Raw genomic sequence first — 15,427 nt, 5'->3', positions numbered from 1 at the left:
TTCTACAGGCAGCTGACTCCAAAACAGATTCAGACAATATGTCAACAGGTCCCATTCCTTACAAATTTTATCACTTGGAAAGCAACCACGGCTTACATGGGCATGAAGCAACAGTGTTAGACTGACCTGGTAGAATCAGAGATGGCATGCTGCTTTTGGGTCTCAGCAGGTCTTAGGTAAAACCATCCAGGAAAACCCAGGAAGTAGAACAGGCTTGACCTAGAGAAGAGAGCTCTGTTTTCTGCCTTTGGGTTGTGGAGTGCCTTGCTGACACCGATTTGCTTCAGCCTTCTTTCATAGCCTTCAGTAAAGAGTATTTTGTGCTTTTACATATGAAGCCCTCTAAGGCAGGCCTTTTTTCTTTCTTGCTGTATGATACAGCATAGAATGGTACATACCATGAATGGATTCTGATCTTGAACAGGTTTTTTCCAGTGCCATTGCACTGCAAATATACCACTAGCAGTTTAACATCTATACATATATGCCAGTACTGAGGTTTTTATGCATTTTGTTAATATTTGCACTGCACCAATCCGCCCGACCAGTTTAGTTTAGTCTAGGCAGACCAATCATTCCAATACTACCATTACTTTTTATCTATGCATTGACAGAGGCATCCTTAAATCATTTGAAACTTCCAACATGATTTATTGTTTGTGAAGAACTGCAGAAAGAACCCTTTGTAAACAGCAGTAATAAAGTGATTTTGCTCATATTCTTGCTACAAAGAAGAGAACCCTCCGACAGAAACTAAGATACTACATGGGTACCAAACCACACCTCAGCCACAACAGATAAGAAGGGCAGAATACACCTGCACACATACAAATATGTTTTTTTTCTTTCACAGTAGACTGGGGTAAAATTTAACTGAGGCTTAAAAGCCTGTTTTCTTTCACCTTGAAGGTGGTGGGATTTTTTAAATCAGGCTTTGAAGCAAGGTAAATTAGACCTTTCAGGCACTTAGTTTTCAATTCTGTAAACATATATGTGAGTAATCGAATGCAAATTTGCTTATATGGACAAAGTTAAATACAGACATTATAGGATCAAGATCACAGCTGGAACTTCTAAATAGTAAGAGCTAGTATACCACTGGTCTAGACTTAAGAGAAAAGGCACTTCCTGGCAAAGGAAGTGAAAAGTAGCTGAAAGACATAAAAGTAAATAGAAGGAACAATTCCATTGTGTTGCTACAATCAAGACAAAATCATCCTTAAATTGTTTTAGTTAGCTTTGCATTTCTAAATACTGAAGCAAAGAGCTGCAAAAGTATAAGTTGCTTCACTTGTGTTTGATAGACATTTCCACAGGTGTCAGACCCTTCTGAGTCAAGATGATACAATATAATACATAGGTCTGAGTATCAGTGCAGTCTTGTAACTTGGAGCAACTAAAATAGAGACGAAAAGAAGAAGGAAAAATCAACATGTAATGTCCTTATCTTTGCTGAATAATTTTGAACAACTACTACCAACATGCACCAGATACATGGAATTTTAGTTCCAAAGGTCAACTGCTTTCGTTCATTTTGTTGGCCAACAAAGACAGGATGTGAAGATACAAGTTGCACTTCTAGGCTACTTAATTGTCTTCCATCTAATTAATCCTCTTGACTCGTTGCTCCACCCTAATGCTACACATGCTTCTGTAAATGTGATGCAAGGACTTTTTGCATGTACACCTCACAGCCAGTATTGTTGCAGATGTCAGTACTTTCTATGATTTCACTCCTGGTAGTTGTGGGAGAATCTGCCCTCCCAGGGCACAGTTGAAACTTCAGGAAGACACCAAACCAGTGGCAGAATTAATTTGCTTTTGGCTGAAATTGGCAATAAAGCTTTTTTCTTGACAGCTGTGCTTTCCTTAATGAGATCACCCCACTGAGGTCAAGGCACAAATACTCTCTAGTGTTGGAGTGTAAACCCAGTTCTTGCTGAACCTCCATGCACCTCTGTCTCAGGACGGACCAGAAGATTAGAAAAAAAATTAACTCAAGTGAATTATGCATTACAGAAAAGCTCTAGATCTTCACTAACTTTGTCCTAAATTTATAAGTCAGTGCGTTACAAGGACGTTGCTAGGCAATTAGTTTACTACAATTATCAGGCAATAAACTAATTCCCTGGAAAGTCAAATAACTCCATATCTATACTACAGACCACCTAAATTTTCAAGAACAATTAACAGATAAGCTACAAACTTAAGAGTCTATTGACAGAATCTTTCTGGTAGAAAGGAGTGTGTAGAGATTAGAGTACCTAGATGGCAAATTATCTGAAGCAGAATTTCCTTTCAGTATTTTCAGATCGGGATCAGTGTTTGTAATGTTTATTGAAAATACCTTCTCCTTCTCCCAAAACTTTCCTCTGTCTGTTCTACCAGAGGTTTGGGGTTTTTTTTAGATGTTGTATAATATGATCATTTTGTAAAAGACGCCTCCAGTTTAGGGTCTAGTAGTCTTTATTTAGATGAGACACTGATGTCTAGAATCATAAAATACGTCAGTTCTAACATGTTTTGTTTAAATCCTCATTTTGCTTACCAACTTTTTAGGATGCCTGTAGTGGCTTTGGTGTCTGAACAGGATATAGCAGTGTTAGTTAATATTTGAGAATCTGGAGGGCAGGGTGGGAACTTTTATTCTGGGCTAGTGGCATGTCTGCACTCCAGCAGCTGCAAACCTGCTATGAAGGAGGTGTGTGAGCACCAGTCTGCCAGTTTGCAGTGGTGCTGCTGCAGGCCTCATGTCATATCCCAAATCTGAAAGATCAAAATTAGATGCAACTTTTGAAAACATGGGTTGATTCAATGTCTCCAGATCCAGTTTCATGTTTTTACAAACTTTAATCAGCTTGCCTTTGCCTGTAGTGATGAAATAACACTCCCTGTTTTGACAGTCTGTGGCTTTGTGAAATGGAAAGTCACAATAAACAATGAAGCCCACATTGAACATGCTAATACACAACCGCAAATGTTTCCTTAATTCCTAGGCCTAACCTAGACAGCTTATCCAAACACTTCCTCCTGTTGACTCCTTCTGACCCCCACATCATCCTGGGTTACTAGATTTTAGATAGGAACTTCTAATACACATAATCAAGATTGAAGGCAGAGTTTCATTAGCACAAACCCCCCTATCATAATTGTAATCTACAGTAAATGAATGCAATTAAACACACCAGGGTCTCCCATGAGCCCTCCCCTCCTCTGCACACAGGCAGCAGCCATAAGCTGACAACAGGCTCTGATATAAAGCTGGCACATACATACACTGCAATAGCAGCAAGTCTACAGGGTTGCACTTCACATGATCATGTTGTTGTTTCTCCTTCAGCTGTTGGTGCTCTCACGTCTTGGAGCCACAGAGCCACAGGGAGATTCATTGCAAAGGAAAAGAGGAAGGCCATTTCAGCACCTCTTCTACCTGGACAAAAATCTGCATGAAAATCAGAGCTTCCGTGAGCTGGTAGGGCAAAACCCGGGAGGTGTTGAGGAAACCCTGGGAGAGCCAAGCTTTTTTGTAGCAATTCCCCAGATGGCATCTGAAAGTGGGAAGCAAGTGGAGAAAAAAATGTCCAGATTCATCCTTCCCAATGCACAACTCCATGCAGACCAAAACCTGAGAATCCAGGCAGCACCCAGAGAGAGCTCTCCTGTGGAAAACGTCTCTCCATCCCACTATTCAAGCAAGAGAGAAGCTGAACCTCCCTATAGAAAAGATGCCAAGAAATTTTGGGACCACTTCATGTTAAAGAAAAATTCAGCTTCTGAAGAGGTTGTCCTGCCAATCAAGAGCAATGAAATGCACCAAGAAAACTGTAGAACCCTGCCTTTTTCCCAGGTAAGAACAGGTGTCAAAGATCAGTAAGTGTGTCCTTTCCCCTGCCTCCGGCAATCACCAACTAAAGACACACAGGTTATTTTGTTTGCAAAGTCACAGGGCTACTTCAGAACACCCTCATGTGATAAGCTGCTGAAAAACACTGGTGAAAATGGCTGAAAATGCCTTAGGTGATGAGGCAAAATGCTAAACTATACTACTGGAAAGTCACACATTTCATTTTCAGGGAGTTATTTATTCTTTTTTATGCAAACAATGTTCTGACCTTGCCTGAGCAAGCAGGGCAGCGGCAAGTAATTATCTAGCCAAGGAATATACATCTAAACAGTTTGTATACATGAATTACCTATGTATATGTATAGACATACATATTCACATATGTGTATATACAGAGTCATGGGGCAAGTATTTACAGGAGAAGCTGGATGTTTTCTTGCAGCTAAGCAAGGATTCCTTTCTGCTGTATTAATTGGAAAACTGATGCGTATATCTAATTCTGTGCTAAGAATGTTGGAGAACTGGTAAATTGTCCCATGCACAGATGAAGCCATTCTGTAATATTGTAACATCAAGACAAGCAGACAGTATAGATAAAAGTGCTGTATTCCTCATAAGGCAACATGTGTTCTCAGTGTTTCTACAATCACAGTCCATCAAGGAACATGTTATTTCACATCCCTCAATAAATTAATTTCATTGGCAGACACAGGTGAATAGATACGGCCTAGAAACTTGTACTGTTTCACTATTTGTGCCATGTAATATGGCAAGCTTTCTCCAGGATGGTTGCAGTTATGCCAATATAAAAGTGCTAACTTCAGTCTAGCTTTTTATGGCTTGGGAGCTGACTTAGGCTTTCTTAATACAGGTAGTTGTTACTCTAGCAAACCAAGAGATTACAGAACTTCCATTGTACTTTTGAGATTTTCATTAAAAATACCTGCTAAAGAACATTATGTCTCTTCCACATAGACACAAATCTTCAAGATTACAGTTGAGTCTAGTTTGAGGTTTATATACAAGAACATTGGGTCAGAATGATGCTTTAGGTCCTGCTGAGTAGTTAAGACTGCTTTAACCATGTCAGAAATGGTTACTCAAAGAGCCATTAAAAAGTAAATATGACAAACCCACCTACTGTATTTTTCCCCATCAGATCGCAAAGGCTCTGACTGAAGCAAATTTTACCTTTGTTGTTCATTCTAAGAATTGTCTATAGGAGCACTAAATTTTTATTTTAAAATTTCTTATATTTTATTGCTTATTTGACATAGAAAATAAACATACTTTAAGTAAATGTTCTGAGAAAATACAGTATTTGGGTGGGGGTGGGGGTGTCGCCTTCAGGCCTTCTAGCAAATTCCATGAGTCATTCATGTACCAGAAACTTCAAAGTGCTTTCTGTTTCAGGGCATTAGTCACGACAGCTGTGAGAAGGTAATGGTACAGAATAATCTGTGTTTTGGAAAATGTAGCTCCTTTCACGTTCCTGGTCCAGAAGATCATCTTTATACCTTTTGTTCTCATTGCTTGCCCAGCAAGTTCTCCATGAAGCGCCTGGATCTCAACTGTACCAGTTCTGTCCCAGTGGTCAAAGAAGTCATGATTGTAGAAGAGTGTAAATGTGAGACCCAGAAGATTAAAGACCCTGCGACTGGATCTCTACTATCAGACATACATGCAAATGTACACGAGCACAATTAACCTGTGCAAAGTACCTCTTAATCCTTGATCATAAGAATCTGCAAATGAAAAAACCCCCTGAAATTAAAGCTTTCATCACACTGGTACACAAAACTATTAAAGACACAGACTTCCTGCTTGAACTGCTTTGCTTCAACAATAACTTTACCTATAATGTAACAGATATTTCCTTGAAGCTGTTAAAGAAATGCAGATGAGTTGACTGCGTTTATATATTGAGTGCTTACTTTAACAAGGGAAACCTTTAAAACTTTTTCTACCCCTCCTATCACTTTTTCTAGAATGCTAGTAAACAATTGCTGAAGAAGTAGTGTGATTTACATGTGCAAAAACCTAATGTATTGGCTGGTTTACATTGCCTTTGCTTGCAGGGGTTGCCAATGTAGCTGTATTGGCAAGACAGATGAGGCTTTAGTCTCTTCCTTGCAAAAACAGGTCTACTTTTACATTAAGGTAGTGGCTGGAGAGTGTGAAATATAAATGGACATAAGTCAGATAGAAAGCTGTGACTGGTTAAGGCCAGTCTGACTGCTCCCCGCTGGAGTCCAGTTCCCGGGGAAAATTTATATACCTCACAATTTACACACCTAAGATAGTGGGTGCAAAGGATATTTTGCCATAAAAACCACTTACTCTCCTTGTACATGTCTGAATTTGCTCTGCACTTTTTTTAAACTGAAAAGTGTTACATAGCAGGAGAAAAAAAATATTTAAAAAAATGTATACTCCCACCAAAAACATCATAAATGAGTGTATTGTTATTATTATTATTTAAATTCACTGTGGAAAGACAATGCATGTTTTCCAGTCTGACGAATTTTAGTGCTGTCAGTGACTCCAAGGTAAAGTTTAAGAAAAGTTCTCAACACCTAAACTAAAGCAGAAAAGGCATTTGTGTGATAGAAAATCTGCAGAAGGATTTCATCTGCATAGCAATACCTGTAGAGCTTTATAGTAACAGCCAAGAAAACTCTCTGCTAGGAGAGGTCTGATTCTAGTGCCAGCCAACACAGCACTAGTGACTGTTAACCGAATTGCTGGTTTCTCTGCTCTTTCTGGCTGCATCTTCCTGGATTTGTCTTACAGACCTGGCACACCAGACAGTGATCAGCTTCCAGCAACTAGCCTTCAGCCTATTTCTAACCCAGCTCCTTCAGTCCCCTAGGAATCTGCTCCACTGCTACTGCCAAACTCTCACACCTGGGCTCCTGTTGTTAAACTATCCACAGCTCTTTTTAGAGACATTGGCAATCAGTATTGATATAGCTGGCCAATTCAGGGGTTGAGTAGATGATTCCTTGTATTTGAAACACACTGTGATCAGAAGTGTCTTAATATCCTGTGAAAAACTTATGTTCAGTGTGGCTTTGGTGTGCAAGGCACATGTTTAATATTTACTGGAAATTGCATCCGAATTATATTCTCATATGGGATCGGAACTGCTGCAATAGATGTTTGCTTCTGCAGGTCACTTGCAGTGACTGAACTGAAGATCAATACACAGTTATTCTTCACTATATATAAACCTGTTTTTAAATAATAAAAATTGTATCCCAAAACTGAACAAAGTCTTCTCTCTATCCTTTTATGCTAAGGACAGATGTGCAAACTGTGAATGGCTGTTCATGTGCTATGGCATGATATATGATATCATTCCAAGTAACAAGCTGTCAAGGTCTTACCATCCCTGTATTGAATGCAATAAAAGAAATACTTATTTTAACTTCATCTTTATTCTAGCTTTATGATGCTGATTAATATTCTCAGGATACTAGTGCAAAGAACTACTACCCAAATTCAGAAATTTCCCTTCAAATGTTAGGTTGCATTGAGCATTAATGGGCTTAGGTTATGACAAAAAAAAAACAAAAAACCAAACTTTTCAAACAGGCAAAATAGCACTTCACTAGCAACCATAGTTTCAGGGAAGAAAGCAACTCTTTATGACGTACGTTTTTTTCCAGAAGAGATTCCTCCTCACTGGGCATGTCTAGTTGCACAGTCAGCCCTAACAACTGGTCCTTTGTTAAAGTATGCTGTGTGCAAGTGGAAAACCTATGAAACACCTCCCTGCCTTACCATAAGGTTCAAACCTCAGCACCTTATCAAACCTTTGTGAATTACTGTGTGTCATTATTAGTGTTCATTTTTAACCAAGCCCAAGGAAGAAAAGCACACAAAGCATCAAAGTTCCCAACCTTTTTCCTCACTATTCCCAACTTCATTTTTTAGTCTGAAAAAAAACTAATTCTGAGGCATCTAACTACTGACATTTGAAAGCTGTGTGAATACATAAGAATGTTTGTCTGCATTTTTTTTTTCTGAAATGCAAGCATGTTTAAGTTTGATACTCACATGGAGCCACTTGAAAGTAGGACCTACATTAATTCCCAGTAAGATCACAAGTTGATTAAAAAAAGTTTTCCGCTCTTGTAATTTTGACATGACTGACTGCTGAACTGTGACTTTTGCACATAAGGATGGCAGAACTGAGACTATGTTGAGGACCGTGAAGTAGTCAGACTACTTTTTTTAAAGCTCCTTCTGTGTGCTGAAGCATTATTGCAGTCAGAGAGAGCTGTTCATATAAGGAGCCTGCAGGACCAGATTCTTAGTGTGAATTTGCCCAGCTTAAAAGTAGGTGAAAAGAGGTAATGACAGCTGTAGTAATTGCTAATTAGATTAGTGCTGCAGGTTTTTTAGATGAATGTTTAATTAACCCAGCAATGACTGGTTGCATGTAATTAGCACAGTATTCTGCAAAATCAAGAATGTGTTAATTGGATCAAATTTCTCAGCCTTTAAAAATTCTGTATTAGGAATGTGTTGTACCCAGGGACCAACAGGATTTTGTTTTCTGACTACAGCTATGATGGCCTCTACTAGAATAATGATGTGGGTCAGAAAGGTGAGGTCCATATCATGATAGGGATGCTTCCAGTTGTAATGCCATTATAGCAGCAAACCTGCATAACTTCCATTTACCTGTGTTCCCTCAGAGGTTGTGTGTTTCTGTAATGAAAGCTTTTCCAGTGTAACTATGCTTACAATGTAAATGTTAATGTGATCTCTTTTATTTCAGAGCACTCCTTGTGCAAGCCAATCTTACAGAACAAGATTAACTCGTAGTTGGAGACCTCTGAAAATCCAGCTCAATCCTGAGTGGAGTTTGCACTAGGTACTTATTTGACCTACTGCCTCTTTTTCAAATGGGTATGGTTCAGCTTGAAAATAATTGAAGTGCTGTTTATTCTAATTGCTTAAGCAAAATAAATCTTCAGTACAGGCTATTCTCTTAAATAAGAGTTGTATGTAACTGGCTTCAATGCCTGTAATTACATCAAACACTAGAGTTACATCAAGCTCTTATCAAATTCCGCGCAATGATATATTCCAGGGAAAAGGCTCTGAAGTTGCACTCAGTACACCATGCTGTGCTTGGTACTTTGTTCACCATTTATGAAATATTCACAGCTAACCTCATGGCTGCCAGCTAACAAGCCTCTTTTACTGACAGGTGGTGAAATCTCTTGTGCTACTTTCTCCTAAACGCACTAGCTCCTTGTTGCAGTAGCAAGATGAAGAGATTCCCTACTCAAGACAGAAGCTCCCTGCTAGTCTGTACAGCTGCATAATCACATCACGTCTGGGAGACATCTGGCAGCATGTGCTGTGCAGGGTGATGCATTTGAAGAGGTGTTGAGGTTACTCCAGGTCCTTCATCAGGCAGCTTGCCAGTGGAAACTGGAAACACTGATGATGAATTATAAATATTTTGCATTTGCTGTTTTGCTAAATCTAACTCCTTGAATATCCACTATGAAGCCACCAACTTCAGCTCCCCTGAAATCTCTCTCTGACAACTTGTGCACACTCTCACTGCTCAGATGAGAAAGAATGGGAATGAGAAGACCCTGTAGTTGGTCTGCTGCAAGAGCAATTATAAGAATGTTAATTGTCCACACTAAGAACAAAGTTGACCTTTTTACAGTGCCTCATGCTCTATGGCACCAGTAAACTTCAACCTAAAAAAACCCAAAAAATGGATCAAAAGCTAGTAACAACAACAATAATCAGGCAGGGCTAGCCTTATGTTTCTCTAAGGCTTTTTTTGAGGCATTTTTGTTTTGCTGATGTAGGGTACTGCTATTACCAGCCATTTAGTCTGATACTCTGCTGGTGGCTGTAGCCTGCAGTCAGTGTTCAAACAGAGAAGGCATGTACCCAAGTTCCTTTCTGAACAAGGCTCAGCTCAACCCTCTGCTGAGGCTGGTTCATGTTCACCTCACCATGCAACAGGCATGGAAGCACTGAACAGTCTGTTGGCCTGCCTGGACTTGAGAGAGCAACTCCTGGAGCAAGAGAAGTGTTAGAAGAGCTAATGCTAGGACATCTGCAGCTGGACATTATCTGAGGAGAGCTCCTCACACCATTGAAGTGCCTTGGATGAAAATCAACTCCCTATTGGACTACTGCCTGGTCTCACTCGGTCCCCATGTAACTTGCCTGGTCTGGGGGATCAGTAGATTTCACCATGCCTTACTAAGCTACTGAGGCAGACAGACTGGAAAACATTGTTGCCATTGATTCTTCTAGTGATTAGGTCAGAGTGAAAGCAGAGACATTTTCCTTCACCATCTTATTGTCTCATCCCGAGTATGTGACATCATGACTGACAAAACTTCCGGGTGACAAGTTTTGTTTCAGCACAGTATGTCACTAACATAGACTTCCGTCTTCATGATACAGATCTCCATAACATGAAGGACTTTCCTCCCATTCTAGAGTTAAAAAGTGTCTCCTATGTATTGGCAAAATTTACAAGCAAAGGCGCAATGCAATGGTGCTGCAGAAGAGAAATGGCAGTAACTGCACAATTTAGACAGACCCAGGAAGATGAGTACTGTGAGAAGGCTGGTTTCTCAACTGGGGGCAGCATCCCTTCTGCACATCAATCAAGGGGCATAACTGGGCTCAGAATGAATCCTGAAAACAGTCTAATGAAGCAAGGGTCTTGTAAGCAGTAAGAATCAGGGGAGTCACAGTGCGTACCTCTCTCTTGCATGTGCGCTCCATAACAGAGCATCAGCTGTTACTGCACATGGCTTGATTTTAGCATGCTGATTTAATATTTACAGAGTGCCAATAAAATTTATATGATGACAGCTGGTGGCTCCTGTGGTAATTTATAAACAGCAACAACACCACAATAGAGACATCAGAAACTCCAAGAGGAATTCTACGCTATTGTGCAATATTCAGCACTAAAGAATGCCGGTATTTTTATAATTTTGCAGACTTTTAATAATCTTTGTGTAATAAATTCATATTGTGCTTTAAGTAAGGTCTGTGTTATGCAAAGTTAGTAGTTCACCTGGGTTTTTTTTTTTCCTTCAGAATGGAGTTCATCGCAAAGACTCATTGTCTATCTGGATATGATACTCTGGCAAAATTGCTGCATAATTTCTAAAGTCTGAGCCTTTGCAAGTCCAGTTGGGAAGTCCAGCATATGATTTCCTGCTTTTCTTCCTGCATTGTGCTTCTCAAAAGAAATATTAACAAATGGGAACTGCTGTGCTGACGACTGAGCCAGAATAGACTACCTAGCCCTTGTTTCACAACCTGTGTTTACTCTGAACTTCCATGAGCAGAAAAGAGTAAAATACAATCTGTCTGACAAGATCTAATGACTGGCCATTACCAGTGTACTACTATAGAAACACAAACACCTGGTATTTGACTAGAAGATGACATTATTAACTGATTCTTTTTAATTCCATGAGACACCTCCACTGATCCTACTATCCCTCTGTTTATCTTTCATTTCCCAGGTCCTTGGTTTCCTTTCCACTCCTTGGCTGTGTTTTGTTTTTTTTTTTTTTTTGTTTGATCTGTTTATTTGTTGTTATTCTTCAAATCAGTGAAAAGTTTTCACAGCTGATTAGGTCTTTTACATATAGGCATAAATTCATATGTGAAATTTCTCATGGAATAGAGGCAGAGGTTGTTTTTTTATTGCAACAACCTTTCCAGTGATTCTTTTCCCCATGATTTTTAATAGTTTGATTAATATGTCTATTATTTTCAGCATTACCTGTTCCTAACAGCACATGTATGTTGTTCTTGAGGAAGTGCTGTCTTCTGGCTTACCTGGAATATGCTTCATTCTCCTTCCAGGCTTCATTCTCCTCCAGTTCCTGCTAAGAATATGTATTTTCAGGTCAAAGTAACTTTAGCTTGAAATGTTAAGAATTGCCCTGGATAACAAAGGACTGTAGATACCAAAAAATAAATCAGGACAAGCTCCAAAAGTCTCAACCGACCTTGAAATTCACCTAAAGTCTGAACTGAAATTTTGGGTCTTCTCTTTTTAGAATAATCATATTATGATCAAGTTTTAGGAAGAATGTTACCAGTAATAAGGAAGAGTTTTCTGTATTGGTGGTGATCACCATATTACTCTTCACTCATTTCATCCATCATTATGTAGGAAAAATGCTCCAGGGCAAGAGCCCATCAATTTACAGTGGGAACCATGCCACTCAGACAGATGGGGATACCATTAGGTAGCCAAAAGATCATGTATGTGCATCAGCAATGGGTGCTCAAGGCACGATTCCCAGCTGGGAACACTGAAAATGCTGTCCGTTACAAGCTGTCTGTGGCTCTTAGCCACTGCTAATCCCTCACAAGATTATCTGCCAGAATTATCTTTTAAAAACAAAGATTGGCTTTTGCGGCAGTGCAAGGGCCCTTTGTGAGCAAGGGGCATAGCACAGCAGGGGACCTGAGTGTCACAGAAATGTCACAACTGGCCCGTGCTGACAAAGAGGAGAGGCTAGGGTGCAAAGTATAGAGTTATGACAGTATTCCTTTATTCATGTGCATGAGGTGTCCCATTCGAATTGGGGCGTACCAAATGATGTTTTACACATGGTTCTCATGTCTTTCAAGTGTTCTGACCACTTGCTACTTAACACACACATAACTGCTATTTTGGAAAGCAACTATAATTTCATGGTGCTACCATCCACCTGATGCTTCTTTCTTGATCTAGGTGTCCCTGGTGCTGGTCTTTCTACAATTACTTATCGATGGTGACAGATAATGGGAGGGTTTCCACAGAGGTGTTGGGAGAGGTTGGGATGCTGGCATTACCGTGGTAGTGCAAGGGTATCCTTTCCTTATGGATGGCTTTAAGATGCCAAGAAACAAAAGGTTCTTCTCCTCCTCCCTGCAGTGACGTGGAGCCCTTCAGTTATGCTGACTTAACCATGGTTATGCAGTATACAAGGTAAAGTAAGTATCAAGACTTAAGAAAGCAAATACCATTTTACACTAATAAGGTTGATACGATTTCATACTGTAAAGACTAACTGGTCCGATAGTTAGGGAATGAGATTCTCCTAACAGGAGCCTGGAGACCGAGGCAGCGGCCTTCTGCAGCGTTTGCGTTTTGTCAGGAATTGCAAAGGGACACCGCAGAGACAAAGGAGAGAGAAGGGCCCACCCCGCCTGGGCCCCAGCCGGGGCTTGCGCCAGCGACCTCTCGCACGGCAGAAGCGGCTGCACGCCTCAAGGCGGGTCGGGCCACCGGGGCCCCGACAGCCGCCCGCCGGGCAGGAACTCCTCCAGCGTGGCGCCCCCCGCCTGCGCAGAGGCGGCACGGTGCAACGGACCCCACGCAGACCCTGCGGGTGACTCAGTACGGGGAAACACATCCCCGCTCCGGGCCCGCGCCTGCCGCCCGCTCCTAAGGCGAACGCGGCGGGGCGGGGCGGCGGGAGCCAGGGGCAGCCGGGCCAGCCCTCGCGCCCCCCGCCCCGCAGGCTCTGGCCCCGCCCCGCCGCCAGCGCCACCCTGGCCCGCGTGCGCGCCCGCACGGCGGAAGCGGAAGGCGCTGCCGCGGCGGCGGGAGGGGTTGGGCGCGTGCGGGCGCGCGTGCTGCGAGCGGCCGAGCTGGCCCCCGCCGTTGCTATGGAGAGCGGGGGAGAGGGGGGCGCGTGACCGCGGCCCCTCCCTTCTCCTCCCGGCCTCGCCCAACGGTTGGTTCCGCCTCGCGCCCCGGGGAGGGGGGCGGCGGGGGGGAGGGGCTGCGCGGCCGGCGGGGCGCTGCCTGCGGGGGGCGCGGGGGGGCGCGGGGGGCAGCCGCCCTGTCGCTGCCGCGGGGGGGTCGCGCCGGCAGTGCCGCGCCGGTGGCGGGGCCGCTGCCGCCCCTCCTGCGGCGGTGGGGCGCCGGGCGCCCCGGGAAGGCCGGCCGGTGGCGGGCTTCTGCTGGGGTGCGTGAGGGGCCTTGGGCGGCCGCCTAACCTGTGTTAAATCTGCGTTAGCAGTCTCGGACGTCTGCTGTACCCCTGTTAACTTTAACTTAAGGAGTTTGTTTTCTGTGTAGAGATTTGGGGAAGGGAAGTCCGTAGCAGCCTTCGTGAGTATCTCCGTATCTACAAAATAAAGGAATATTGTTGTCCTTGTCATGAAGCTCCACAGCGCGGATTTTTTTTGGCTAAATGCTGCAGGGGGCGTTTCCCGCTGTTGGGGTGGTCGTGGAAGAGGGGTGGGGGTTCTGCTGGCTGCGCGGGCCCCAGCACAGTGCGAGGAAGTGCAACGCCTTGTAACCTTGCTGGCTCTCATATTTCTATTTTCCATCTCCAGTAGTTAGTGCAATGAAATTGCAGGTCTTCATTCCCTTCGCACTGAGGATCCAAACAATAATATGCTGAAGTAACATATATTGTCTGTCTACAAGTGGCTGGTCAACAGTAGGTGAAGATAGTTTTCATGGATGTGCAATTGATGAGGTTATAGTGTATATACGTTAATATTAGGCTACATCCCAGTCCAAGCCCGTGTGGCATCTTTTCATGACTGCAGTCGATGTTTACAGATACACCTTGCAAGATTATATCTGTAAAAAAGAATGGGGTGGGAATGTCTTGCCTACCTTAAGCAACCTGTCAACTGCCACCTAGCAACTGTGTAGTGCCAAGGTCTCTGCTGACAACAGTCTATTGTATAAATACGTGCAATGACAGGTACATGGGTTTTTGTCACGGCAAAAATATGCTGCTGCTTGCATTAACTGGTTATTGAGATACTAGTTTTGTTAAATGTAAAAGCTGCCAAAGGTGTAATGGTAATTCTGTTCTGACACTAGAATATCACATAAGTGACTTCTTTAAAATGTAGTTGAAAGTGATAATATTTGTTTGGTTCAAGTCACTTTTTTTCCTGGTGAAGTGTTTCTTTGGTTTTATATCAGTAATTTTTGGCAGTAAATCTTAAGATTTCAGGGAAGCCACAGACCTAAAACCCCAGATAAACAAATGATGGAGGCTGTTGATTGTTACGGCCTTGCCTTGGCTATTGCAAATATTATACCAACTGTATTTCTCATGTTTCTACTCTCTGTTCCTTTTTCTGTCTGAATTGGTTAGAATACAGCCTTTCTAGGAGGTGGTGTTTTTCTCACTCTAGAAGTGCTTTTTATAGAGCACAGCATGGTTCAGTTTGCGTGGGATCCTAAAATGGGTGTTTCACAGTGAACAATACTACGAATTATTGTCATTCTGGACTTGTTTAAGCATTTGTGAAAAAAATTCTGGCAGTCAGAAAAAAATTCTGGCAGATTTCACAACTATTACTTTCTTGCTGAAGTAGAAGTCCAGGGCTAAAGTCAGGCAGAACATGTAGGATCTTGGTTTCTAGTTATGTCTCCATGAAACAGCCATAAAAGTGCAAGGAGCAGGATGTCATCAGAGCTGGTTGTTGTGCTTCTTAGGCTGAGAAATGGTGTAGCGCTTGTGTTGGAATTATTTAGGAAATGGATTTTTCTAAGTATATTTTGGGACGGTCTTGATGCAGAATTGTATACTTTTT

The 15,427-nt window shown here is 42.1% G+C and overlaps 2 protein-coding genes across 6 annotated transcripts in view; both read left to right on the top strand.

Annotated features, from left to right (window-relative positions):
* The first annotated feature begins 3,319 nt into the window (after positions 1–3,319).
* On the top strand, positions 3,320–5,551 carry CER1 (cerberus 1, DAN family BMP antagonist). The gene is made up of 2 exons (XM_005441028.2): positions 3,320–3,847; positions 5,258–5,551. Exons 1-2 carry the CDS (start codon positions 3,320–3,322, stop codon positions 5,549–5,551), a joined length of 822 nt encoding a protein of 273 aa, XP_005441085.2.
* A 7,888-nt stretch (positions 5,552–13,439) lies between these two features.
* ZDHHC21 (zinc finger DHHC-type palmitoyltransferase 21) overlaps positions 13,440–15,427 on the top strand; it is a 39,236-nt gene continuing 37,248 nt past the window's right edge. For 4 of the 5 annotated variants that reach the window (XM_055698671.1, XM_055698670.1, XM_055698673.1 and 1 more), the window contains exon 1: positions 13,440–13,596. The gene's annotated coding sequence lies outside the window, so the exon portion shown is untranslated. Of the gene's footprint in view, positions 13,597–13,706; positions 13,977–15,427 lie in introns of those variants that run through there. The other variant, XM_005441029.4, reaches the window with a different exon arrangement.

The sequence above is a fragment of the Falco cherrug genome, chromosome Z, assembly GCF_023634085.1.
Source record: "Falco cherrug isolate bFalChe1 chromosome Z, bFalChe1.pri, whole genome shotgun sequence".
Lineage (NCBI taxonomy): Eukaryota > Metazoa > Chordata > Aves > Falconiformes > Falconidae > Falco > Falco cherrug.
The sequence above is the reverse complement of the archived record's forward strand: the minus strand, read 5'-3'. Positions and strand labels throughout refer to the sequence as shown.

Coding starts and splice junctions, on each gene's coding strand:
- CER1 (XM_005441028.2), top strand. CDS start 3,320: ATGTTGTTGTTTCTCCTTCAGCTGTTGGTGCTCTCACGTCTTGGAGCC. Junction 3,848..5,257: donor GAACCCTGCCTTTTTCCCAG/GTAAGAACAGGT, acceptor TTTCTGTTTCAG/GGCATTAGTCACGACAGCTG.